This window comes from Juglans microcarpa x Juglans regia, chromosome 1D, assembly GCF_004785595.1.
Source record: "Juglans microcarpa x Juglans regia isolate MS1-56 chromosome 1D, Jm3101_v1.0, whole genome shotgun sequence".
Taxonomy (NCBI): domain Eukaryota; kingdom Viridiplantae; phylum Streptophyta; class Magnoliopsida; order Fagales; family Juglandaceae; genus Juglans; species Juglans microcarpa x Juglans regia.
Window position 1 is genome coordinate 35,693,318 of NC_054594.1, and position 27,782 is coordinate 35,721,099.

The window sequence follows — 27,782 nt, forward strand, 5'->3', positions numbered from 1 at the left end:
TTCTCCTCGGCAGTCCCAAACAGTAAAGGTGAAATGGCCGCTATCGGAGGAAGAAGAGGCTGCTGGCGGTGTTGGCGGGAGGGAGAATAGAGGAAGAACGTGGGCGTGCGGGGGGTGGGGAGGGAAAAGAAATTCGAAACCGTATTGGATATATCTTAGGTTTACTAAATGCAACGTTTAACATTAAAAAAACAAAAAAAATGCCAGATTACTTTTCGTGTGCCGTATGAGAGAAACGGGTAGGTGTATAGAAGAACTCAAATTCACCAGGTGATGTTGATCTATTAGACCAGTGACCGGCCCGTCTTTTGTTAACTGCTCTGCTCGATTTGAGCTAAAGCCCAACAAGTCCAGTTCACAGTTTAATTCTGAGTTGGGCTAAAAAGGGAGAGCACGAAGCAAGAACCTTCTCGTGTAGCTAGTTCGGCTCAAGTGGAGCCGGGTTCAACCATTGGGCTTGCTTTTCGTCGGCATTGAACACAATTATATTTTATTTCCGTTATCCGGCAACCGAACGGTGCCTTTCGTTCGAGCCGTGAAAGAGGTTTGTCTTAATAATGTACCAGGGTTTCATGTGTCCGGTAGTTGAATGAATGGTGAAAATTTTTGGAGGAGGATTGCTTGGTTCTGAATATTTTGTGCGAATTCTCGGCGTGTGAGGTTCGGGCTTAATTATGCCATTATGGTTTGTTGCCGAGAAAACTGAATATTTCGTTGTGTATTTTCATGAAAATAAGATTCTAATTTAAAGTGAAAAATAATTGCACAAAAATTTAGGAAAAGTTTTCAACAACCGAACATTGTGATGTAGGGTTTTTAGTTTTGCCAGTGGATTTCAAGAATTCTCGGTATATATGGTATAAATTGCTTGCTGATATCGTTGGAGTGGAGTCTATCAGCTCTACTTTCATTCTATGTGCTGTGTTCGTTACCTATAAAATCCAGGGGCAAATAAAAGAAACTGTACATTGAGACCTCATATTTTTGTTGTTTTGGTTCTGGATGAGGGGTAGTACTTCAGTTACCGAGTTAAGCTTATATTTTGATGGTCGAAGAAGATTGCCTGCCTTTTCTTTTTGTGATGTCTGCTCTATGTTCCAGATGCGGGCCTCAAGAGTATACATCATTACCTTGAAAAAAGATAACTTGATCCTTTGGACGTATTCATGATTCTCTTAATTGAAAACTGTTAGTTTTCATTTGCGTTTCATTCTGATTTGGGTGACATTATCGGAATTTCAGGTTATTGCATAACTTACCAGTGCTGTACGTGTGATATTGGTATTTACTGCTATGAATTCATGGCGTGCTATCAGTCTTCGCTTGTCCACATTTATTCCTTTTGGAGGAGGTTTGCGTGCTTAGGGAGAAACTCGTCAAGGACTGCAAGCACTGGAAATTATCTGTCCAATCTAAAAAAACCATATCTGATTCTTCCTTCCTACAAACTATCCAGAAAGGTATATTACAAGTACCTGACAATTCTTTGGCCGTCTAAAATCGTAACGTTATTACCACTAAGGGCCTTGTCAGTTAACTTCCATTTTTAGTGCCCTACCGTAAGCATAGAATAAAACAAATATGGACTAATTTAGTATACCTCACTTTGCTTCTATGTTGATTTGCAATTATCCTTGCATGCTTCTGAAAGTAAATATTTTTTTCTAGACTTATCAGATATGAGGTGGGATATGGGTTCACTTGTTAATACAGTGTTGTGGCTGGTGCTATTTGGCAAATTATTTTTAGCCATTTCAAGTTGTGTTGGACCATGCCTTGAAGGATGTGGATCTTTTCTTTGTTTTAAAGGTATTTTTGGCAGCTACACTGTGAAACTTTGTGGAAAATACCAGGAGCGGTCAATGGAAGAGCTTAGAACTTTTTTTTTCAAATACTTTACTCCATTGGTCAATTATAATTGATTTTCATGGCATGACCTTCCATGATTTCCTTGTATCACTAAACTAGCACACCTAGGTGTTGCTCTTGTATATGTCTCGTATACTTGGGCTAATGCCTACTCTTTTGATCAATAAAAATCTGTTTAACGATCAAAAAAAAAAAAAAAAAAAAAAAAAAAAAAAGTGGAAAACGACCCCAATTTGCCTAATGTGGTGTGTTGGGAGGGAGAGGAATGACCAAAGTTTCGAGCTATGTGAGAAGAATATGAAGGAGCTAAAGGATTTGTTCTTTATATCTCTTTATCATTGGATGGTAGCAAACTCAAGTTTTCTCAACTTTAGTTTTTTGACCTTATTACTCCCTTTGATACCTCACTTCAATAAACTCAAGAGTAATATAAGCAAAGAGTTTTTTGACCTTATTACTCTTCTACTTTGGTGTTCTAAAGAATCCTCCCCGTGTACTTGGGTATCACTTTTTGCTCATTTATCTTACTTATATAAAAAAAAAAAAATGGAGTTTCTTTGGGAGTGAGAATAATCTAATTAAAAAATGATCATGGAAACCCTCCTGGCTCCCTCAAGAAGATTCAAAAGCTTTTTATAACATTCGCTATAGAATTTATCAACATTTTTTTGATAAGTATTAACATTAAGTTATATTTTGGTGACTTCAAGACGTTTATGTGCATAAATCCTCCTTCAACTATAGGTTGGGTTATGTGCAAGACCATCAAATAAAACAAGAAACAATGGTGACAGGCATGCACAGCAAAAATAGAATATGTAATGTGAAAATAAAACATTGCATAACAAGTGAAGATCCTGCTTTTAAGAAATTCCAACAGTCATGTTTTCTTTAAAGCTCATGATTGGTTTTTGGGCAAATTTTCTGCTTCCAGAATACAATGCAGAGTAACTTAGGTTAATACCATGTAATCCATTCATTGTATTCTATCTGATTCTTTTTTTCTCAGGGCTACTGTAATTTATCCAATAATGTGAAGTCGTCTTTACCTGGTGCTATTTATGAAACATCTCCGAGTAATGTTGTAATTCCTTCTGAAAGTGAACAAACACAGCATCAAGATGCATTTCTTAGTCCAGCCAAGTGTGAAGAAAGAGCACTGAATACTAATCCTTCCGATGGTAGAGTAATGCTTATTGATGGCACATCAATCATCTATAGAGCTTACTACAAACTTCTAGGTATGTTATGGTTTTTCCTACAGGCTGTTAATGGATCGCATGCTAAGGCCTAAGTCCATTCAATTAAGACAGTAGGTGCCAGAGTTTTTTGAAAGGTTTTCTATAACCTGTTACCTGGCTTTCCTTCTTAGCCATGCCTCAGACAGTCTTAGATTAGAGGCAAATTCCACCAGTTACCCAATATTTGGATTTCTAATACTGGCACTGCATTTAAGGATGAAACTCCTCCACTGGCGTTATTTTTTTTCTGAAATATTGGGATATACCTTTTTACTGTTTATCAGCTCCTTATATGATTTCAACGGCCTTTAGCTTCAGGGTGCAACCTAATGTAGCATATTTTAATTAGACAATTATTTTTTTTTCAGTTGTTGACTAATAACATGTTTCTACTAATCATTATTTTGTTATCTTTTGATTGAGAATAGCAAAATTGCACCATGGCCATCTATCACATGCTGATGGAAATGGAGATTGGGTTTTAACTATATTTACAGCTCTATCTCTCGTAAGTAATAATTAAATTAGGTTTGTGGATGTTCTTTCAAATTTTTTCTTCTGCTGTACTTGCAATGACTATGGCTTCTATGTTTTGTTGTTGGAACTTCATATCATAAATATAGACTACAAAAATATATGAAATTTACATAATTTAAATCATTAAATATAGCTTTACGTTATTGAAAAGACAAACTACCTCTAAAATTGGTACTCCCTATGGATTTTTTTCTTTTCACCTACACGATGTGTTCTGGTTTGTGACATTTTGTGGTTCATTAATATTTGGGTATTTAAAATAGTCCCTCAGTGTAATAAAACAATAATATCATGATATACTCAAATCCATTGTAGTATTGTGGAGTGAGGTGGCTAGTGTTTTACGGAATGCTACAGGAAGTTCTGCTGTTCCCAAGGCAAAGCACTGTGGAAGATGGTTTTGTCTTTTATTTTTAGGTGCATTTAGAGGGAAAAAAACGACCAGAGTTTTGAGAATAGCAAGAAGACTGTGGAAGAACTCAGATTTTTTAAAAACCTTGTATCATCGGATGATTGCTCATTTCAGTTTTCCTATTTTTTAGTTTTCTGGAAGTTTTTTGCTCTTTTTTCTTTTTTTGGTATGCTTGGGAAACGCGTCTGTTTGATCATAGAGATAAAGGCAATGGCCTTTGGTTTAAATGATGATTTTGTCGTTGAACTAAGTAGTATAATCTTGAACAAACACCTTTCTTTACTCGATCCAGAGCAGTAAAATCTTTCCACTTAAATCCTTGATGTCCTCATTAGGTTATCCATAGTCATGGCTCAAGTCCCACACTTCCAACTCAGATTAGCTCTTATTATTTGTAACGACCCAAGAAAAGTTCAAGCAATATATGGGCTTATGTTCCAAAATGACTAGTTAATTTAACAATTAGACCCCTTGGGATCATTTTTTTTTTTTTTTATATGTAAAAAGATATATTACTCCAAGAAGACCCCTTGGGATCATTATAAAGCACAAGAATTAATCCCTTATGGGATCCTAGTCACCACCTTTCTATACTCAATTCAGAATATGTAACCTTTGGGTATATGTTATTCGATTTATAAAATGATTACTAGAATTGAACCAACACACCTTTTGAAACCACAGGGTTGACTATTGGGAATTTGAGTCAAGGTTGGTTTGGGTTGATCGGTTTCTAAGACTAGAGCATTATGGTTTCTAAAAAACGAGACTGGCTGGAAACCCCCAGGAAAAGGCTCAGGGAAGATAAACTTTTGATGCTGCAGTGAGAATGAATCATTCAATTGTTTCTGCAGTATGCTGAGACCACAGAAATATAATTCACAAGGTATGGTCTGAGGAAATCGATACAGGAGATCCACATGAAGCTGAGTTCAGTGCTGCTGAGGTGGCCTGTAAATTAGCGGACTACATGGGCACTGGGCACTACATTATTGAAGGGGATGCGCTGGAGGAAGTAGATGCAATCAATGAAAACCTGAATCAAGAGAACGAAAGGCATAAGCTTCATCAGAAACACACTTGGAACAAACACAGAATGTCAGGTTATATGGACCGAGAACTGCTAATGGTCAAGCACACGATGTGGCAAAATGGGCTGCTACCTAGAGTCTTGGGCTGTATAAATGGTTCGGAAATTTTAAACCACATTGTAAAATGGGACGAAGTTTTTGATTCCCCTTAATCTATGTCATGTATTATTCAGCCAAAAAAAAAAAAAAAAAAAAGAAACTCCCAAATCAATCATATGCCTCAAAATACTTGAGAGTGCCAAATATGCAAGGTTGGTAACTGAATTCAACCCTAACTGCTAACTGGATTTGGAAAGAAATTTGGTGTCAAACTCAGAATCCGATTCATAAGCAAACTTCAGCATGATTGACCAAATGGAGGAAATAATTAGGGGTGTCAAATCGTGTTAACGGGCCGTGTTCGTGTTCATGTCGTGTCAAGACATGTATATTATACTATATAGGTCAACCCTAACCCGACCCGTTAAGCTTATCGTGTTAAGATCTCAAACCCTAACACGACCCATTAATATAACGGGTCGTATCGTGTCAACCCGTTTTGACCCATTTATGTAAATGGATTGAACAGACCCAAAATTAACCCCTTGATCTAGTTAAGTTTAGCATAATTTTATATAAATGTTAAAATCACAATATCTATAAAAAATATAATACTAACTACAAGTCCAAAATTGCAATCCAAACAATAAAAATATCGAAATTAAAATTCCAAAAATTTTATTTTTTAGGTATAAGGGTATAATTGTAATTTTAACTTTCTTAACGGGTCATAACGGGTTGACCCGTTATCAACCCGTTAAGCTATCGTGTCTTAATGGGTCAAACCCGTTTTGACTTGAACCCGTTAAGACTAAATCCTAACCCGCTTTTATTGTGTCGTGTTCATGTTGGGTTAACGGGTCGTGTTACATATTGTCACTCCTAGAAATAATCGAGGGGCCATCATATATGACCGTTCATCTTCTACTCCCCCATCGCTTCTCGTCGTGAATAATTTCTAATCTCTCTTTACTCATGTCTATTCCTTTTTCATCTGCTTTATACTTCTTAATCTTTGTTGGAGGATGATGTCAACGGAGAGTAGTTTTTGGATTGAAGCCAAGCTTTTTGTGATCAGAAGAATAGAGGGGAATCTTTTCTGTATTGTCGATAAGTGTAATAAGTTTACGAAGGCCCTTTACCTCAGTAGGGAGGTGGTGGTCTGGTTGGCTAAGGTGGTTGGGGGAAGTCTGAAGTTCTCGAGTAATAGGGCTCCGTATCAGACTAAAAGGGATGGAAATAGAGCCTTTTTGGTCCAAGTATGTCAACATTCGTTTGGCAGGTTTGTGAAATTGATGGAGTTGGGCACAGGTGAGGGAAAATGAATTATTGTTATCCCTGAAGGGAGGAATGGAAGTGCATGGGAAAGGTTCGCTATGAAAACGATGGAGATTGTTGGTTCAAATTACTCTGTTTCTACTCCTGGAAACAGAGGTGTACTTAACAAGGGTGCTGCTAAGAGGGACTCTAAAGGAAAAGAGATGAGTATGGCTAATCCTCAAAGAGGAGCTTCTTCCTCACAAACATCTCCTTGTTTGTTTGCATTGATGGAAGCTGTTAATGATAATCCTAACCCCAGTAACAATCATGGAAAAGGAATTATCAAGAAAGATGTGGTAGTGTTGAGGGAGAGGAATAAGAATGTTGGATCGAAGGAAGGGAACCAGAGACATCTTTCCTGCGATGAAGGTGACGGTTGGCATTCTGCGATGTTGTAGAAATTGAGTGAAGTCGAAGGGTCATTTTGGCATGTGCGGGCAGAACTTTTTGGTTGGAAGGGCAGGCTGGATTCGATGTTGAAGATGATTGATGCGGGACTGGGCTTAATAATGAGCCTGGTTTCAACTAGAAAGCCATATGGGTTAGTTGAGGAAATGGGTAGGCTGTATGGACCCAAGGCTTCTAATGTCTTCGTAGGGACGGGGTTTGAGAAAGGCCCATACAAGAAGCCCATTACTTGTAAGAAGCAGTTTGGCGTTAGGCTTCAACGTTCTACCAGTCCAAGAAGAGAGTTGCGCCAGCCCAAGCCCGTGATGGCTTTGCCACCTGGTCTGTTTTCACAGAGTGGGTTGTTGGCAGCGGGTGTACCTCCTGGAGGTTTCCTTGCGACGAGTTCTGCTACAGTACCCACTGCGAAAGACCCTGAACAAGACAAAATTTTTTAGAGATCAGTCTAAGGAGAGGAATGCCTCGACACAAATCCTGACTTCACAGAAGAAGTTGACAGGTTTAGGAGATCTTCCCATCAAATTTTCGACAGGTTTGGAGGCTGAGGTGACTCATTCGACAGAGTTGATAGGTGAACCTGTTGTTCAGGAAGATGTGATGGAGGTTGGAGGCTCTTCAGGGGATTCTTTGGCGTCGAGTTTTGCACCTGGTGTGGGGGTTGTGATGTCCTCCATAGATCTTGCAACAGGGGAAGTTGAAGAGGTTGAAGATGAAGAATGTGAGGGGGGGCAAATGGAATTGAGCAGTCAATCTCACAGGTTCCATGTACTCAGTTTATTGATTCTGACTTGCAATTGGTGATTGGTGGAGGTGAAGGTTCTGAATCTTGCAAATTTGGAGAGTTTTTTGAATCTCATGAAGAACTTGATCCTATTCCTTTATGCTCTATTAACCCAGGCATTGAATGACCTAGTAATTCTTCTAATTGGATGTTGAGGAAGGTGGAAGAAATTAGAAATTGTGTTGGCATTTCTTGTGAGGGATTTGAAGAGCAGTTTAGAGCTCTACTTATTACTATTGAGGCTGGAAAACCTGCTCTAGCCAGATCTGCTGCTAAAAATGAAAGGGAGGTAAAAAGATTGGAATGTAAGATTAATTACAAATCTAGGGATGGGAGTGCCTTTTGAGAAAAAGCAAAGAGAGGGTTGTCAATGATTTCTCATGAAGCCTAAGATCATTTCTTGGAATGTTCGGGGGCTGAATGAGTATAGAAAGCGTCTCCGAGTAAAAAATATGATTAGGCAGTGGAAGGCTGAAATTATTTGTTTTCAAGAAACTAAATTGAAAGTCGTTAACCAATCGGTGGTTTATAGTTTATGGAGTTGCAATTATGTGGGTTGGGTCGAGTTAGTCTCTAATGGAGCTTCGGGAGGCATTATTGTTATGTGGGATAGAAGGGCTGTAGAAGTAGTAGATCATTACGTGGGAGAATTCTTGGTGGCTTGTCACTTTAAGAATGTGGATGATGGCATCGAATGGGCTTTTGCTGGTGTTTATAGGCCAAATTCAGATTCTAGTAGGAGTATATTGTGGGAAAAAATGGCAGGTCTTTGCAGTTGGTGGGATCTTCCATAGTGTTTTGAAGGAGATTTTAATATTACTCGCTTTCCTTGTGAGCGAGTAGGGGACTTGTCAATTACTAAAGCTATGTCTGAATTTTCAGAACTCATTTCTGAGTTGTTGTTGATTGATTTACCTATGGCAGGAGGGGATTTCACGTGGTCAAATGGGTCCCGTTTGGACAGATTCTTGGTTTCAGTCTCTTGGGAAGCATTATTTCCGAAGTTAAGTAAAAAAAGGTTGCATGATTTCCTTGGAAGTGTTTAGGAGTTTTTTCTAGAAGACTTTGTTTTTGTGAGCCATTGCTTTAGATTTGAATGATCTCAGCTTTCATGATTTACTTGTAACTGTTTCTAGTTCTTAAATAGGTGTATTCACATGTATAATTCCAGTGTACCTGGGCTATGCCTATCTTCATATCAATGAAATAATTTATAACTTATAAAAAAAAGTCACAAAAGGTTGCAGAGAATAGTTTCTGACCATTATCCTATTTTGATGGATTGTGGGGGCATTATTAGTGGGAAAAGACACTTTAAATTTGAAAATATGTGGTTGGAGGATGAAGGTGGTGGGCCTCTTATCATTTTACTGGTATTCCCTATTTTATCTTGGCTGGAAAATTTAAGGAGCTCAAAAAAGACTTGAAGAGATGGAATGCGGAGACTTTTGGCAATGTTGGAAACAATAGAAAACTTCTTATGGAACAGTTGCATAGTTTGGAGGAAAAGGAGTTGAAGAGTTCAATTTCTTTTGTGGAAAAGGAGATGAAGAAAGGGGTGCTGGCAGAAATTGAAAAATTAACGCTTCTGGAGGCAAAAATTCTGAATCCTATGGTTAAAGGAAGGAGACAAATGTATGAAATTCTTCCATAAAATGGCAAATTCTCATCGTAGAAATAATGCCATTGAAGTCCTTCATGTAGGTGATAATGTGATTTGTGACAAGGAGGAGATTGAAGATCAAATTTTGAATTTTTATGAGAAGTTTTTTCGGGAAGAATTTTCCTGGAGACCTAAGTTAGATGGGCTGGCCTTTGAAACCATTGATCATCTTACTGCAGATTGGTTAGAGAGATCCTTTGAGGAAGATGAAGTTCTTGATGTGGTTAGAGGCATGTCTAAGGATAAGGCTCCGAGCCCGGATAGTTCTTCCATGGCATTTTTTCAAGCATGTTGGGATATTGTGAAGGATGATATTATGAAAGTTTTTGAAGAATTTCATTCCTTTCTGAAATCTGAGAAGAGTTTTAATACAACTTTCATTGCTCTCATCCCTAAAAAGGCGGGTGCTGTAGAAATGAGTGATTTTTGCCCTATTAGCTTGGTAAATGGGGTGTATAAGATCATATCAAAAGTGTTAGGTACCGCCTAAGTGTGGTTATGGATAAGATTATAATGAAGTCTCAAAATGCATTTGTGAGGAGAAGACAAATTCTTGATTCAATCTTAATTGCTCATGAGTGTTTGGAAAGTAGAAAAATGATGGGGCAATCTGGAATTTTAGTCAAATTGGATATGGAAAAGGCTTTTAACCATGTCTATTGGGATTTTCTACTCTGCTTGCTTGGGAGATTTGGGTTTGGGGAGAAGTGATGCTCGTGGATAATGCATTGCATTTCAATGGCCAGATTTTCTATTTTGGTTAGGGGTGTAAATCGTTCCTGTCCGGTTTGGTCTGAGGGGGTGATGGACCGAAATTGGTCCATCATTTTTCCCGGACTGGATCAGACCGAACATCCCTAGGGGCTGGACCGAATCGGTAGCTATCAGTCTAGTCCAGTCTGTTTGGTCTAGTCCAATTATTATTTTAAATAAATTAATAAAAAAATTTATTTAAAATACTAAATTAAAATTAAGTGAATTATTAATGTCGATTATGTAACTAACTCAATAAAAATTATTTTATATGGTCAATGATAATAAATTAGATGAAAATTACATTCTTAACTTATATAATTATTATATAATTAATTATTTGATATTATATATTAGTTAATTGATAGAATATTAATTTCTTAATAACATATTTGAAATTTTATATTTTTAATGGTGATAGATTAGATGAAAATTACATAATTAATTATACAATTAGTATATAAATAATATAAATAAAATATATCTTTTTAAATTCGGTCGGTTTGGACCGGGACAGGACCGAAAAGTCTCGGTCCTCAATTTCAGGGACTGAGACCGACCGGTCTTGGTCCCAGGTCGGTCCGGTCCAGACCAACCAACTTTCACCTCTAATTTTGATGAATGGCTCTCCGGTTAGATTTTTTAACAGCTCCTGTGGTTTGAGGCAAGGGGACCCTTTATCTCCTTTCCTATTTTTCTTAGTTATGGATTCCTTGAGCCGTATGATTGAAGCGGTTGTGGAAGGGAGTTGTGTTGAGATTCATGGTGGGTGATGTCTCACGGGGCAACATTACTGTTTCTCATTTACTCTTCGCAGATGATACTTTAATATTCAGTTATACCAACCAGGATCATCTTTGAGCTTTAAAAGCCTTATTGTTATGTTTTGAAATTGTCTGTGGGCTTAGAATCAATTTAACTAAGTCTGAAATTGTTCCAGTGGGTACAGTCATAAATATTTTGGATTTGGCCAATATTTTGGGATTTAAGGTAACTTTGTTACCTATGAAATATCTTGGGTTACCTTTGGGGGCCCCTCACAAATCATTGTCTATTTGGGATGGAGTGATTGAGAAGATTGAGAGGAGATTAGCATGTTGGAAAAAAATTTATTTGTCTAAAGGGGGCAGTCACATTGATTAAAAGCACATTGTCTAATTTACCCACATATTTCCTCTTCCTCTTTCCTTTACTAGCGGGGGTAGCTACAAGAATTGAGAGGATTTTTCTGAATTTCTTATGGGAAGGGTAATGGGGAGGAAAGGAAATTTCACTTGGTGAGTTGGAATAAGGTTTGTATCCTGGTGTCATGTGGAGGATTGGGCATGTGGAATTTAGCTTTTCAATAAAACTCTTCTTGGGAAGTGGCTTTGGAGGTACAACAATGAGAGTATTGCATTATGGAGGCAGAATGTGGATGTTAAATATGGGAGGATGTGGGGGAATTGGCGTTCTAATGAAGTAAAAGGGGGGTATGGGGTGGGTTTGTGGAAGTCCATTCGGTTGGGATGGGGGGATTTTGTCCAAAACATTACTTTCAAAGTGGGGAATGGGAAATATAGGTATTTCTGGCATGATAATTGTTGCAGGGATTCTGCTCTTAAATTTGTATTTCCTAATCTTTTTAGGATTGCTAGAAACAAAGTGGCTACAGTGGCCAACTCTTATCAGTTATCTAATAATATGTTGCATTGGAATGTGAAATTTACTAGAGAATTACAGGACTGGGAAGTGTGTGAAGCTGCTGATTTCTTTGTAAAATTATATGATACGAAGATCGATCAGAATAGGGAGGATAGGCTGCTGTGGGTGCATGATTATAATTCCAGATTCTCAGTGAGATCTTTGTACAAGGTGTTAAATAGTCATGGTGATAAAGTATACCTGGGGAAATGTATCTGGAGAGCAAGGGTGCCTAGTAAAGTTGCATTTTTTTGTTGGCCGGTGTCTCTTGAGAAAATATTAACCACGAATAATTTGAGGAAAAGAAGATTATTTGTAATTGACTGGTGTTTTATATGTAAAAAAGATGGCGATTCTATTAACCATCTTTTCGTTCATTGTGAGGTGGTGACGAAGTTGTGGAATGAGATTTTTGCAAGGGTAGGCATTGCTTGGGTGATACCTTTCCGTGTGGGTGGACTTTTCGGCTAGCTGGCAAGGTTCAATGGGATGTGGAGGCAGTGCAGCAGTGTGGAGGATGATACCCTTGTGTTTGTTTTGGTGCTTATGGTTAGAGAGAAATGGGAGGTGTTTCGAAGATTGCGAACGAACTATGGGGGAATTCAGGGATTTTTTCTTTGGCACTATAAGTTTTTGGGTGAAAAACCTTGTAAGGGATGGGAATATTTGTAATGTCTTGCCTTAGTTCTATTTTGCTATAGCTTGTATTTAGGTGTACTCACTTGTATACATCCTGTGTACTTGGGCTATGCCTATTTACTTGGAATAAATTCTATTTTTACCTATAAAAAATAATAATTGAGGGGCCATCAGATAGATTCTGGTTACCATTTGTCTGGGAAATGGAGAACCAAACATTGAAACTAGGTTGTACAAATATTGAACCATACTGAACCTCTGCCTTTTCAGAAACTGACTGAATTACTTATCAAAAAAAAAAAAAAAAACAGAAAAAAAAAAGAGAGAAAGAAACTGACTGAATGGCTTTGAGGGTGGTTTAATGGACTACCCCACCAGAATCTCAGCAAAACAATTTCCACTGATGGATTTATGTTGTATCAGTACTGTAACTAGATATATCAAAGCAGAACATCATTTGATTCTTTTTTAATTTTGATAGTCTTGCTCATTCCAATTTTAGTTTTTCTTTCAGTCTAACATTCAGTTGCTTTTTATTTTTATATGGACAAGTTTCACTTTTTATTCATACATACATCTATAAATACATATATACATATACGTGTGTGTTTATATATATAACCTTATCTTTCAGTTTTTATTTGAGTCTATTAGGTCAACGGCATTTCTTATCTTTTTGCTCTTCGTGCAGATAATTGATGTTCTGGAATTCATCCCCTCCCACGTGGCGGTATGTTTCCGTTCTATGAAGTGTGTGTGGGGCAAGTCAGATTGCATTCTTTTCTTTGTACTTTTTATCTGTTACAAGACTTTTTCTTCTTCTCTTTGACTTGTATAAGTAGTCTCACATAACAACTTATCAGAAAAAAATAGTCTCACACAACACTAGGTGGGGTAGTATACAAATCTTGTATCATTTACTTGATTTCAAAACGTATATCAGTCATCAGAACTGTATGATAAAATATAGTTGTACACAGTCTTTGGAAGCATAATGTTCATGCTTCAATAGTTTTTCTTTGTTAGGCGCTATTTTCTCCCTTGCTACTACTTATTTTATATTAGGATATAGCTGTCTTTTTTTTCCCTTTCACAGATTTTGCTTTGTTATTGTTGTTGTTGTCGTGTTTGAATTGCATGTTTTCTTAATGTTTTTTCTATTTTTTATCTTGTTCCTTTCAGTTTCTTTCTTTAATTTGTTTGGAAGCTTGTGCTCATCATTTTCCTTTTCCCATGCAGGTGGTATTTGACCATGATGGTGAGATATTCAGTCACATTTTTCATTTTATATTATTATCCCCTCAAAAGTTAAAAGTTGCTCGAGACCTATTTCTATATTTGGTAAATGTTATAATTGTTTTGCATGCCATACAAGATCTCATTCTGCTTGTTTTAAACTTCAGAAGTGGCTTCTTCTGGAGTGCATCTACCTGGAATAATTTTGGCCAGTGGTGTGACTTCAGATGCCCATAGGAAAAAAAGATGCCCTTGGGGTTTATCAACTAATTCTTTTCCTTCCACCCTAACAATTATGTGTGCCTTCGGTTCTGGGTCTCTCATTAACTTCTGGGATGGTTGTGGTTGGACAGATAATCGAAGCTACTCAATAGTATAGGGCCTGTAGGATTCTCAAAAAGGAAGAAAAATAATTTGATATCCTTTGGAATCCATCCCCTGTTATTTCTTCTAGTCCTTGTTCCAGACATTTCTTCTTTTGTTTTAAGTTGATAATTGAAAATTTTAAGTTGGAAAATGGTGGAACTCTTCCCTTCTTTTTTTTTTTGTATGCAAATAATTTTTTATTGAATCGAGTAATAAGGCGTGAGTATACAAAAGAGACTACCTAATTACAAGTTAGGAGCTAGAAAAGGATACAAGAAAATCATGAAAACTAACCCCATTAAGAACAACTTAACTACTGAGTTTTGATGGGATTCGGTGCATTAGTGTTGGCATGATTGCACCCATCTTAATATCATCAAAGGACATGCCGTTTATGATGTCCAGAGAAAAATAGGGTTGAGGTAAATTTGAATTAGGTTTTGTTACATATTGGGATTAATTGAAATTGGGGTTTACAGCTTAAGACTTAAATAAAATCTGTTTGTACCTGATGGAAACTATGAAGAAAACTAGACAGCTGTGAAAACAGATATCAACTACAAGCATCTTTCTTGACATGTCTTTACCGAAATGTTCAACCTCTTGAACATTTTTTTTTTTTTATTGGCACCGGGTGTCTGGAACAGCATCCCAACTAATCCTAATTTTTGCCCTGTGCAAAGCACAAAAGCCAATACTTTTATCCCTTTGGCATTTACTACTGGAGGTCTCATTTTGGAATGACATTAGCTGTACTTGCCTTAATGACGTTGAACCTTGTATGATATGTTCTTAGTTTGGTTGCAGTCAAAGGTTAGTGTCTGGAATGGTGCTTTTTTGACCGTCTAGTTCTGGTTGAAATGAGATGATTAGGATGATTAATTAGTTTATTTTTTTCTTTCCTTTCTTTCTGTTGTCTCGTTAATTCTGGTTGGGAGGATATGAAGAGGAGGATGAATGGATTTCTTTGGAATGATCATTTTCTTTTTTCTTTTTGCTCTGAATTCAAGGTCTTTTATATTTTTTTATGATATCGGGGAGTTGATTATTGTTATTAGCCAGTTGTCTGGACCAATATATCATCTAACTTGCACCCATTTTTTTGCATGGCTCAAATGGAGTGGTGATATTTTTCTTTTGTTTTCACGTGTTTGCTCCTTTCTTTCTTATGTTGCATATGATATAATTCTTGGATTTTAAGAATGGTCTATTTAGCACATTGAGATGAGTAATGTGATAACTGAAGAGAGAATGAAAGTCATCATCGCTGCATAATTGGTGGCTTTTCATCTTTGATGCGTAAATAATCATTTTAATTGCCAAATTGTATCTGCACATTTTTTTTTTCTTTTTTAAGCATGCAAATTTTGTAGGTGTGTGTTTCAGCATTTCCTTTTCAGTGTCATCTGAAGGTTTTAGAACTTCAGAAAATTCTGCTTGGAGTTGGCTGGAAACTATTTTGGGATAAGAATTATATTTTCAAAATTTGATAGTGTTGCAAAGGGTATCATGGCATTAACACTTCCACTAAAGCTGATGTGTAATTCGGTATTCGAATGATGAAAAGAATTCATAATTATTGAATAGGACTACTCTTGCTTCTTCTGTCTTTTGTTGACTCTTCTTCTGTTTTTGCCCTTTAGAACTATAGAAATCTACTTTTCCATTAAAACCCAGTAACTAATGGGAAATAAAACATTCTTTGTAATTGTTATTAGCTTTTTATGCTTGAGATCGATAAAAAGCTAGGATGGTAAACGTAATCTTATGTTCAGATGTGCCGGATAAGTACATTCTTGTGAATATGATCTCTTTCAATACCACCAATGAATGGACTTAATCTTCTAAATGCGAATGAAGCTTCACATGGGTGTTTGTGCTGCTAGTTGTTAGCACTCTTTCTTTGGGCCACAGTTGTAGGTTTTCATGGCTTCGATTTTCATGATTTTCTTGTTTCTATTGCTTCTTTCTAAATAGGTGTGACCTTTTGTATACCATCTTGTACTTGGGCTATGCCTATTCATATCAATATAATTGTTTACTTATCAAAAAAAAAAAAAATTTGTTAATATCCAGGTCGTATCTCAGGTTAAGATTTTGAACATTGGCTTTTTAGTCTTCTGCACCTTTTCCCCAAGCAGTGGCAATAATTTGGGTTGTCGGGAACTTTAGTATCTTAAGCAGTTTGTTCAAGCAAAATTTTGATAAAACAAACGTTTTCTTTTCAGGAATTCCATTTGGTCATTATTATAAGTCTTCCAAAGAAAGTATTAAGGGGAAAGGTATGTTTTTTTATTATTTTTTATTTCTATAAAATTATTACTTGCATGATTGAATTGAAAAAAGATGGTGTTCAAATGAGGCCAATGTGCCTTATGGGGTTGGGCTGTGAAAAAAAAAAAAATCAGGAGACGGTGAGGCACTTCTCTTATTTTATTAGATACAAGGTGGGGGACGGGTAGAATAAGATTTTGTCTGATGTGTGGTGCAGGGCTCTGCCCTCGAGGACAAGCTACCTGAGTTTTTTCAATTATTCTGTCCTAAGGAGGCTTTGGCTGTAGAACCCTTGTAGATCTATGAATATGTGCCTCAATAGAGCGTCACGTTTATTGGCTTAGCTCATGATTGGGAGATGGAGTCATCCTCTTTGTCCTACTACTGGTTGTATTCTTTTAGGTAGAGAAGAGGCAGTTGTGATCAAATACGTTGGAGAATGAACTCCTGAGGTCAAGTCCCATTTTAATGTGCTTATTTCTCAAGCTGGCTATTCATTTTCCTGGAATTATTTTTGGAGAAACAAGGGCGCCTTTGGGGTAGCTTTTTTATTGTTTAGATGTTTGTGTTGGGAAATGAGAAAGAGTCATATTGTAGTAATCAAGTGGCGTTTTATGTGCAAGCAAAATGTGAAAAACATTGATCACGTTCTTCTAGATTGTGAGTTGGCTAGGGACTTATGGGTAGTGATATTCAGCACTTTTGAGATTGAGTTGGTTATGCCCCATAGGACGGTGGAGCTGTTGGATTGTTGGTGGAACCCTTGTTGGAGTCGCAAAAGTTTGGACATTTGGAGAACTGTCCCAATGTCCTTCATTTGGCAAAAATGCAATGCTCAAACTTTTGAACAACATGAGATGACAGTAACAGAGTTAAAAGCCAAAGTCTTTGACATTCTCTATGCTTGGATGGCTGCTCAGTGCTCATAACAGCTTCCAATTCTCCAACCTATTAGAGTTCAAGTATTTTTCCTTTTTATTTTTTATTTTTACGCATTAGTTGGGTGATCCTTCTGTATACTTTTTGTATACTTGAGTTGCACCTTGCTATGCTTTTAATAAAATAGGTGTTACAATACATAGAAGATTAGCATGGCCCTTGTGCAAGGATGACACACACAAATCGAGAAATGGTCCAAATTTTTTCCCCGCACCTCCATCCCACCTCTCCATATTTTACCTATAAAAAATAAAATAAAATAGGTGTTACTTATCAGTAATGAGGAAAAAGGAACAGAATTGAGTTGAAAATTTGGGTGACCATCATGCGATTATTATGGGTACGGTATAAGAATTTTATTTTAAACTTTGAAACTGGTTTCTAGGTGAAACCTTATATCAGCGCTTCAGTTTCAAGTGGTGTCGCGAGTATGTGATCAGAAGTTTGACTTATTTTACATTGATTAAAGTCTGCCATTGAGCCCTCAGCCAACCTGATTGTGTGAAATTCGGTTGTGCACTGTTGTACATGGCCCCTTCAACCTTCAGTAACTTTTAAACAATCTATAATGTTCACATATTTTGTAGTTAACCACATGATTTTCAGTTTTTCTGGCATCTCTTAACATTTCTAAATCTACATACTAAAATACGTGTCTGTCACTGGTTAATTAGTGATTAGGGTCCATATACCTTTAAATCTTGGAATGGGATTGGCCTGACACCTAGACAAAGATTTGCATGTGCACCATGTGCCCACGTGTCCAAGTGCTGATGATAAATTCTTATGTATTTGTGGTGTCTGTATGTTTTGAGAAACTCTGATACTTAAAACCTTCTTGTTATTATATTGAGTTTCAAGATAACACTTTCATTTCGGTATATTTCTTGAACAATATAATGAGTTAGTGGTTTTATACCCATTGTTCTATCAAGTTTCTGTGCTGAAAATGAGGCACTATATCCCAACTCATGGGATTGGCTTCAAGAGTCCTTTTTCTCTCCCGTTCTGCTCTTTCGAGGGAACTAGATTTTGGTTAAATTGATATGACCCTTGTTGATCTGTTTGTATATATTGCTCCCTTCATTTTTCTTTCTATTGTTTTCATGTTTATCCAGTGATAGACTTGTTAAAAAAAAAAAAAAAAGTTTATCCAGTGATAGATTTTCAATTATTTCTAACCATGTATTGCCTAGACAATACATCTATATACCTTAGCTCCTCTAGGACTAACCTTTCATATTTAATGTGCTTAATGTATGTTCACTTTTCTTTTCGTTTTTTTAAGGTCTGAATTTTCGTCACACTTTATATCCTGCCTACAAGAGCAATCGCCCTCCTACCCCTGATACTATTGTTCAGGGACTTCAATACTTGAAAGCATCCATCAAGGCTATGTCCATAAAGGTCATTGAGGTATTAACTGTGTCTTACAGATATATATGGCTACTTAACCCTGGTAAGACGTGGTTATTGACCATGAGTTTACTTGAAGGCAGGTACCAGGTGTAGAAGCTGACGATGTGATTGGAACGTTGGCAGCAAGGAGTGTTGATGCCGGGTACAAGGTGATATTCTGAGGCTATATTTGAGAAGCATGGAATAATGTCCTTGATTCATGACCAATATTTTTACAGTAGTGATTGGTTTGATGCGTTGGAGATTTATAATTTATTGAGAGAAATTTCCTTGGACCAAAATTCAAATTACCAGTTTGACTTTCATTTGGGTATCCATCTGCAAGAAGCCAAATCAGATACTTTGATGGTAACTGTGTTGCAACTTGCAAGTTCAAAGCTTTGGAAGTTAAAATCCTGTATTACTACATAAAAACTCCAGGACAGATTTTTGTGTTTTCCTTTTTCCGCTTACTTTTTATTGGAACTTATCAATAATCATTAATGTTTATATCTATCTCCTAAACGGCTGTGCGTTAGCCTACTAACATGTGACAACTTTCGTGCTAGCATGGTCGGTCATTGCTTGTTGGGAAGTGGTTTCTTCACTTTACTTTTAATCCAGAAGCACACCTTTTGTTGAAGCAAAGTTTGCATTGCTTGGATTGCCTGCATGGTTGTCACATGTGAGCATCCTGTGTGTGTGTTTGGATACTTCAATTAGGCAAAATGAATTAATATTCAATTAGGGTAAATTTGAGCTTTAGTTATTGGTCAACTACTATAATAGTGTAGAATACATGGAGATCTACTATTAGCATTCAGCCGATATCCCTGAATTTATTCTTTCTATGATAGTGGGAACACCAGAAAAATATAATAGGGAAAGGAGCTTTCTATTAAAAGTTGGTGGTGATATTAATTGAGGTTTTGGTGCTGAGAAATTGCTGAGATGTTATAGACGTGCAATGAAAACCTATCAATACACAGGAAAATAAGTGTCCTTTCAACTTGGAGCAGAAAGCTCGGAGGGAAGCTAAAATGACAGTAAAATACTGAAAATGGATACGATCATTAAAAATGTAACGTAGAAGGTGGCCCTGATAACAGTAAAAGGTGGATCAATGGAGAATTTAGGACATCAATAAGTTAGTAGGTGTGGTCTCTCGAATACTTGTGTGCATGGGTTGCCCCAAAATTGACATAAATACACACACACACACACACATCATGTATGTAGTGAATTTTTTTATCCTTTTGAAACTTTACTTCATTGGAGCCATCTGCTATGCAAGTTGGCAATGTAATTGCATTCATAAAAATAAAAAAGGTATTTGACATTTTAGCCATGCGACATAACATCCTATTAGCTAAAAGTGTTTTGCAAAGGTAACGATTATTCTTGAATGATAAGGTTGTGATGGGGAATGTAACATTTGGAAGTAATAAACAAAAATATGGTGTATTAAATTCATTTACCTAAAAAGAAATCACATTTCTAGTTGCTCTTAATCACATTTCATGACAGGTACGAGTTGTGTCCCCAGACAAAGACTTCTTTCAGATCCTTTCTCCTTCACTACGTCTACTACGGATTGCTCCTCGTGGCGTTGAGTGAGTTTCATATTTGTATTTCCACATCTTTGCAGCGCTATTCTAATCAATACTTTTTTTTCTTCTTATGATCCTTTAAGATACGTGGCATTTGATGCTGATGTTGTTTTATGATCTTGAAGTTCTTTAATTGGTATGACTTACGAAAAAAAAGGTATGAGTTATGTTGTTTAGAAGCTGGCAACAATAATCATATGCATACTTGGTAATGTAAGCTAGATGTAAAGACTGAGGATATGCACTGAATTTTGGCACTCTTTGTTGTTTAGAACAAAATTTTGAACTTAATATTAAGTTTAGACCATCTAAACGGTTTTAAAATCTAATTATCTATTTTATGAATTAGCTTGCTTTTTCAAATTCATAGAAATTTAAAATGTAGGTTCTTGAAGTTTTTTTTTTTTTTTTTAAATCACATTGAATACATAAATATGGGCAAAAAAGAACCGAAGAATAACCACAGAGAATGGAAGTTACTGACAAGTGTGAGACTTCATTTTCATTTTCGGTTTTAAATTTTTCTGTGGGTTTCATTGTGTCTTCTGCTGCCTAATACAATTTAATTCTCCTAATTATATTATTCAAGTTTGGGGCATTACTTGCATGGTTTGCTTTCTCAGGATGGTTTCTTTTGGAATGGAGGACTTTGCTGAAAAATATGGAGCTTTGAAGCCTTCTCAATTTGTTGATGTGATTTCACTTATGGGCGACAAGTCTGATAACATTCCAGGTTAGTTTGTGATTCTCTTTGTAAAATTAATATCAGAGCTGCTCTTCTACTTGGTAACTTAGCAATTTCTTGCGAACCTAGTATATGATATGCACCACATACCAATAGGTATTGGTATGTAGCTGGGGTGCGGCAGATGCATATTCTGTGCATAGTACAAGAAAAAAATATAGTTGGTGACTAAATATGTTGGCATGCATAACCATGCACATACAGATAGAGACATACATACACTATATTTGGAAACTGTGTTGTGACTTTGTTAGGTACACCTATGACATGCCTTGGAGTTTTTTATGTGGTGTTTTTTGTGGGTTCAATTGTTCTTTCTGCTGCCTTATACAGCTATGCTCACATTTTGTGTTTTGGACATGCTCACATTTTAAACAACATATTTTTTAAAATGAGATGTGAAGAAGGATTTTTAGTACCTAAATACAAACAAAAGTAAAATTAAAATGGTGAACAGGGTGATGGGGTGGGTCAGTCAGGTTCAAGTTTTCTTTTAAGAAAGGAAGTAAAAAAAAAAAAAAAAAAGTTTCAAATTCTCAGATTCTTTAGCAAGAAACACACCTGGGAGAGAGGAGGCAGGTGGAGATGCGTAGAACGATAAAAGTTTAAATATTAAAATTCTGCTATCTTGCCACTACTATATATTGCAAATAATGTAGATTTGTGTATATTTCTTAAAACTAGTTAATTCATTTACCAAAATAAAATTTTAGCCATATCATATTATTTCTGTTGGCATGCTTAATAGTAAAGATCTATTTATTTATTTTGGCATTAAATAAGTCTAGAGAGCATGTAGAATTTTTCTGATTGGTAAATTACATGAGCTTAGTGGGTTTTGAACTGTTAACCTTACCCTCCACTGTGAACCTGTAGGGAAAGGAGTTGTCTTCTAAGCTAGTGCTCATTGGTGTGGGTTCCACCAACTTTCTTTATATTAAACCCACCATATCGTTGAATAAAGAAGAACCCATGAAAGTGGTTTTAAATCCTTGTACTGTGAAATTGGTTGAAACAGTGATCTGATTTGCTTTGTCTTGATCAAGTGTAATGAATTTTTTTTTTTTTTGTAAGTATATTCCATAATGATACTATATTGAAGGAATCTTTTTTCCTTGCTGTTGGAGTGTAAGACCTTTGTTGAAGGAATTGCATCAGATACTTGTTAGAAAATATGGGAAAAAATAGGACCATTTTCACCACTGTTATCTGGAGGAGAAATAAAACAAGATATAACTTTGATACCAGGTTAGTCAAATAGATTGTCAATTTCTGTGTCTATGGTGGTTTTGAAAGGGCTCATGCAATCATGCTTCCTTTTTCCTGTATTTAATCTTGATGTACTTCTCAACTATATCTTTGAAGGTTGTACTTTTTCTAAATTTGAAACATCTTGTTTTCTTTTTTAAGAAACAATTATCCAAACGTTTCTCCATCTGGCACCTTAACTAAATGAGCTGAGAGAACTCCTGTGTACTTGGGCTATGCCTTTTACTATCAATAAAGTTTTACTTTTACTTACTTAAAAAAAACTAAATGAGCTGAGAGAAAGGAGATTACTAGAATCCTTGGTAAGAAAGCATTTTATAAATTGTAAAAAATGTTCTTTTATTTATTGTCTTCTTTCTGATGTTAGATGAGAGTGAAAATTTGGTGCTTCATGCATCTTTATCTTATAAATGCAGGAGTTGAAGGAATTGGAAATGTTCATGCAGTGCAACTGATAACTAAATATGGTGTGGTGATATCTCATCCTTATATTTAGTTTAGAAAATGTAAAACAGTGTGCCTAGTTGTATGCTTTATATCATGATGGGAAATAGATGAATTATTGTCTGCTTTATAATTTGCAAAAGTTGATGCTGACTCAGCATGTTTTTAGTTTTTTTTTTAGATTATTATTTTAAAGCCTTGAAAGATGGACTGATGATAGGCATTGATGAATTATCCAATGCATGGTTCCTGCATGAACAAAATGTATACCTCCTTGCTCAACCATAAGTCAGATCAAGGCCAGTGGCCCTTGGTCCAAATAGCACTATGCCACCACCCAAGGACCAGGCCCCTAGGTTCTCAATTCCCCCCAACTACTAGGGCAGTAGTCCCTCAAAAAATTATTAGCAAAGAAAATAGATGTCAAATCAAGGAAAACCAGAGGCTCTTCTACATGAGATTCTAGGAAAAGAAGGATGTGTCAATGGCAGGATGAGAACACTATCTGGTGAAATATATGTGAGCATAAAGTAGTACACTTATGCTTGTAGGCTTTTTCTTCGTCTTTCAAATGATATCAACCTTTCATATAATTTTCCAACCTAAATGATGGGTTGTTGAATTTGAGTAAGCTTTTGTCAGAAATAGGAGTCATCCTCCAAATTGTATAATTTATGTCCATGTTCAAGCTCATTGAGCATTATAGTCCATGTTGTTTGATTTTTCAGTATGTTCTTACTTGTTCCCTTTTAAGTTACTTTCTTGATGCTGATTGGTAAGATATCCTCGCTTCTTAATGGCAGGCACATTAGAAAATTTGTTAAAATGCGTCAATCAAGTTGAAGAGGGACGTATCAGAAAGGTAGTAATAATTAACGACTTTCACATGGATGCCATGCTTCTTTTGAATTCATAGGTAAATTTTGGGAGGTGAGATGTATGGATATTGGCATGCATAGCTTGATTGCTTAAACTTATAAAAAAACACTTGATCGATCTAATTCGTTTTGGACCCAGAGAACCCAATTTTAAGGTTAACCCTCCAACTCATGCGCTAGATTTCCCCTTGAAAATCACCATTTGTTCAAAAAAATTTAATTTATAGGAGGAGGTGAATTTAATCATTTAATTTATAATTTAACAATCTCTTGTAATGGGATCCATTTTGATCCAGGCTCAAGATGGATAATCATGATTAATGACTTGAAGACATTAATTTTTGAGCAAATTTAAATCCTACCTATGGAACAAAATAGTATATTTTCCCTAGTTGGTGTGTCAACGTTAAAGATTGATCTCTTGAAATTTCATAACCAACCCTTACAGAAAATCTTAAAACCTGAGTGTATATGAGTTTTGACACACAAGTCTTCTATATACTGTGAACCAGATCCATAATATTATAACATGTTCAGGAGAGTGCTTGATCTGACTCGGATGTAGTCAAAAGTTACACATCAGATAGGTAACTACACCCTGATCTACTTTTACTTATTATATCTAAAACTTTTGTTTTCAATAGTCCAAGACACAATTTGCTACTGATGATCGGTTAAGGATAATAAGAGAAAATAGCTGATTTCTTTTTAATTTTGGTTGAATGGGGGACAGGCGCTTATCATCCGCCTAGGACAAGAAAGGGAGGAGGCTGCAGGGAATAGAGAAGGGATGTTAGAATCAGTGTTGATAATATTGGTAACGAGGGAGAAGGGAGGCCTTATTCTTGTGCAGAAGAGAAATTCTCCATTCGTTATGAAAGACATGTAGCAATGAAATAGGGATTATGTAGATCCTACTCTCTTTCATTAAAGGTTTTACATTTCTTTAATTACCCAAGGTGCACTTGCTGGAAACTCCTTGCCGAGGGCCTGTGCACTCCAGGGATTAGTCGGGATGTTGTTCCCGGACACCCGGTGCCAATAAAAAAGAAATATTTCTTATCCGGAAAGAGAGGTGGCCGCTAGTAGGGATTACTCTGTTTTGTTCCTTTTTAGTCTAGGCCAAGCACCTTCCAAGAACCATATTATCTTCTGGGAAGCCATTTCCCTAATTCCAGATCCTGTTTGGTATTAAATGAACATGGTTAATAATCTTCCATTGGATGACACGACATAGTGAGACCTTTAGTATGATTTCTTTATTGTAATTTTTCATTTTTTCCTTTGAACTGTATATTGCATGTGATTTGAATTCTTGCATAATTAGTCTGTATTCATCTAGTAACTTGATATACTCAAATTTTCTTTTATCCTTGTAGGCCTTAATTACGAATGCTGAGCAGGCAGTATTAAGCAAGAACTTGGTAATTTTGTCAATCTTTGCTAGTGTTTGCTGTTATAACTTTTCTTTAACTATATTTCGCATGGCAGATTATGGGAAAGTGTTCTTGTGATTTATTCTTACCAAAAATAATGATTTGAGTGCACGAGGAACTTGTTGTCTTAATTATCAAATTTTAGAAGATAGCACTTTCTTCATTTTTTACGGTGAATCAGGAGAAACTATAGGAATCCTAGAATGCTACATTGAGAGACATCTTTCACACTCTATTCATGATTTGAAGGCTTGATAGGTTTGTCATAAGTACACATGGCTGTGGATGGCATGGATGCCCTCTCAAACTACTTGGTTGTGGCTGTGGGTGGTGCTACTGGTGTAGTGGCTGAGCTACCCGTTCTGTGTATCAGTTTTTGGATTTGGTATATTTATTTATTTACATATATATTGAAAAGGAAAAAGATACTTTACTTAAAGTTTACATATGACACAGCAATGTGGCATTATGTAATCAGTTTAAGGAGGCACATGAATGCTTTTTAGTAATTTTTCTTAGAATATTTGACACTTTATTTTAATTCACTACCATAGGAATGCTTAATGTTGGTTTTTGAAAGCGACAGAGGTTAACTGTACATAGAATATACCTTAGGGAGGTAAATCATAACTTCCCCAAGTAAAAATGAGATTTTCCCTAAAGAAATTAGAAATAGGCAAAACTCATGTCCTATATATTGCTGTACAGACTGGCTTATCAAAAACAAATATATTGCTGTACAGACTGAATGTTGTCCCTCACCTAGCTTACCTGAAACACAGAGAAAACCTACCCACTCGCTTGTATACATGTGTGTCTGTTAGAATAAATAAGCACTGCTCCCTAAGGGGACTCTGACAAGGAAGCCAAAATGATTAAATAAAGCCAATGCTTCCATTCGTTAAAAAAAAAAAAAGAAAAAAAGAAAAAAAAAAGGGACAAGACTTGTTCAAGTCCGTGATGAATGAGAAAGCTGAGACTAGACATGATCCCGTTCCTTCTCATTTTCGTGCACCTGCTAGGGGGAGAAAACCTCCATTGAATTGGTTACTCCGTGCAATTAAATCCAATCTGGTTCCAATGAAGACTCCGTCCAATTCATACAGGATGCCCATGTGGTCTAGAATTGATTGACAATTTGAAAAGTAAATCCAATTGAGAAGGCCTTTGTTCAGGCTTTCACCCATAGGAATGTAAAGACAAAAATGCCTGGCATGTAGAGTCTGATCAATACAAACAAACTAGACTCTTAGTCCATGTTAGAGCTAGAAATTTAAAATTAGGTGGGGAGACGCATTTAGTACATCAATCCTTATCAAGCGTAACACCTACTTAAATGTACAACTCCTCCTGACAGATGATTTCTAGCGCATTACAATAGTCAATGCCTCGTCATGAGGAAGCCTCTTTATCTATGACCGAAATTTCTGATTGCTATTTACAATACTGAGTTTTTTAATCCTAGTGGTTTCCTTTTCTTTTAAAGAAAACAAGATACCACAATCTACTCCCAAAACTCATCATAGCCTTTTTCCTATATGTTTAGTTTATGCCTTTGTAGGAGCTTAAGAAACACCAACATTATTGGTCTTGCCCCTGGTTTTGTCCTCCATTTTGTATTTAGACATGACAATGGAATTCTTCCCTCCCCCTTTCCCCTGCGACTGCTTTATTCTAGCTATTTTGAAGGCCAAATTTCAACGTTTCCTCTACAAACAAAAAGGTGGAAAAATGATTGTGTGATTTAGCCAACTCTACAAACAAAAAGGTGGAGAAATGATTGTATTTAGTCAACTGGACTTTGCTGCTCATATGCATCAGTTGGACCCTTTATTTCCTCTCAATTTTCCATTGTGAATAGGCCTAATACATATATCCAAACATTTGGGAAATGATTGTGTGATTCAGCCAACTTTTCTAACAGGAAGTAACCAATGCTCCTCGTCTTCATTTTCATTGATCAGTAGTGATGTGCTTCAATAAATAGTTAGTGGAATATGTTTTAATATGTGAAAGCTTTATGCTATGATAGGCCCTGCTGCGTTCTGATCTTCCATTCTACATGGTACCATTTGCTACCAGAGATCTCACATTTAACAAACCAGAGGTTTGTGCAACTATCACTAGACAAATATCTCTTTCTTTATTCAATTATTATCTCAGGAATATTTGTTGGTTAATTAAACTATTGGTTTTGCTACTTTAAATCATTTGCAAGCATAAGTGCTTGAATCCTGCATTGTACTAGGTGTTTGATTTCTGTTAGCCTCTTAGTCGTAGTCTGTAGATTTGCTCCATTAAAATACATTTTAACACGCGGTCTACTTTAGATGAGTATTCTTTTGCAAACTGATGAAAACCTTCATCAGTGTACCTTTTATGCATGGCTGTAGGCAGATGAGTTTCAGTAGCTAATTCTCAATTTTTACAGGATGATGGGGAGAAATTCACAAGCCTCTTAAATGCCATCAGTGCTTATGCAGAAGGATTTTCAGCTGATTCACTCATTCGAAGAGCATTCTACTTGTGGAAGAAGCTCGAAAGGCAACGTTGAGTTATGTAAACGGGCTAGATTTGCTATTCGCTAATTTTGAAAGTGCATGAGCGGAATACTGACTATTCTTTTGCTGTATTCTCAAATTGTCTCTACAAGGTTTCTCGTGCATACATTCCAAAAATTCCTGGTTCTTCACTCTCCTATTATTCCGGTACATCTTTATTCTGGTAATTCTGGTTCAAAGATGACAAATG

General features: G+C 36.3%; 1 protein-coding gene and 1 non-coding gene across 4 annotated transcripts; both read left to right on the forward strand.

Moving 5' to 3' along the window:
* The first annotated feature begins 477 nt into the window (after positions 1 to 477).
* On the forward strand, positions 478 to 27,723 carry LOC121251188 (DNA polymerase I). 3 transcript variants are annotated; one of them, XM_041150561.1, is made up of 16 exons: positions 478 to 655; positions 1,243 to 1,460; positions 2,879 to 3,110; positions 3,539 to 3,618; positions 13,128 to 13,166; positions 13,676 to 13,694; positions 16,267 to 16,320; positions 18,540 to 18,667; positions 18,751 to 18,819; positions 20,177 to 20,262; positions 20,883 to 20,992; positions 22,690 to 22,740; positions 23,521 to 23,579; positions 24,975 to 25,019; positions 27,064 to 27,138; positions 27,463 to 27,723. In XM_041150561.1, the coding sequence occupies exons 2-16, from the start codon at positions 1,302 to 1,304 to the stop codon at positions 27,583 to 27,585; spliced, it is 1,329 nt and encodes a 442-aa protein (XP_041006495.1). In that variant the 5' UTR covers positions 478 to 655; positions 1,243 to 1,301; the 3' UTR covers positions 27,586 to 27,723. The 3 variants fall into 3 exon arrangements, with proteins under 3 accessions (XP_041006495.1, XP_041006501.1, XP_041006487.1); XM_041150553.1 differs by having other exon boundaries at positions 479 to 660; XM_041150567.1 differs by lacking the exon at positions 16,267 to 16,320 and having other exon boundaries at positions 478 to 660.
* LOC121243692 lies at positions 17,351 to 17,456 on the forward strand. The gene has a single exon (XR_005936228.1). It is a non-coding gene; the product is annotated as a U6 spliceosomal RNA (small nuclear RNA).
* Positions 27,724 to 27,782: the final 59 nt, after the last annotated feature.

Excerpts from the sequence above, each read along its gene's own strand:
- LOC121251188 (XM_041150561.1), top strand. The coding sequence starts at position 1,302 with ATGGCGTGCTATCAGTCTTCGCTTGTCCACATTTATTCCTTTTGGAGG. Across the intron at positions 1,461-2,878 it reads CCTACAAACTATCCAGAAAG|GGCTACTGTAATTTATCCAA; the intron begins GTATATTACAAG and ends TTTTTTTCTCAG. Across the intron at positions 18,820-20,176 it reads GTGTTGATGCCGGGTACAAG|GTACGAGTTGTGTCCCCAGA; the intron begins GTGATATTCTGA and ends ATTTCATGACAG.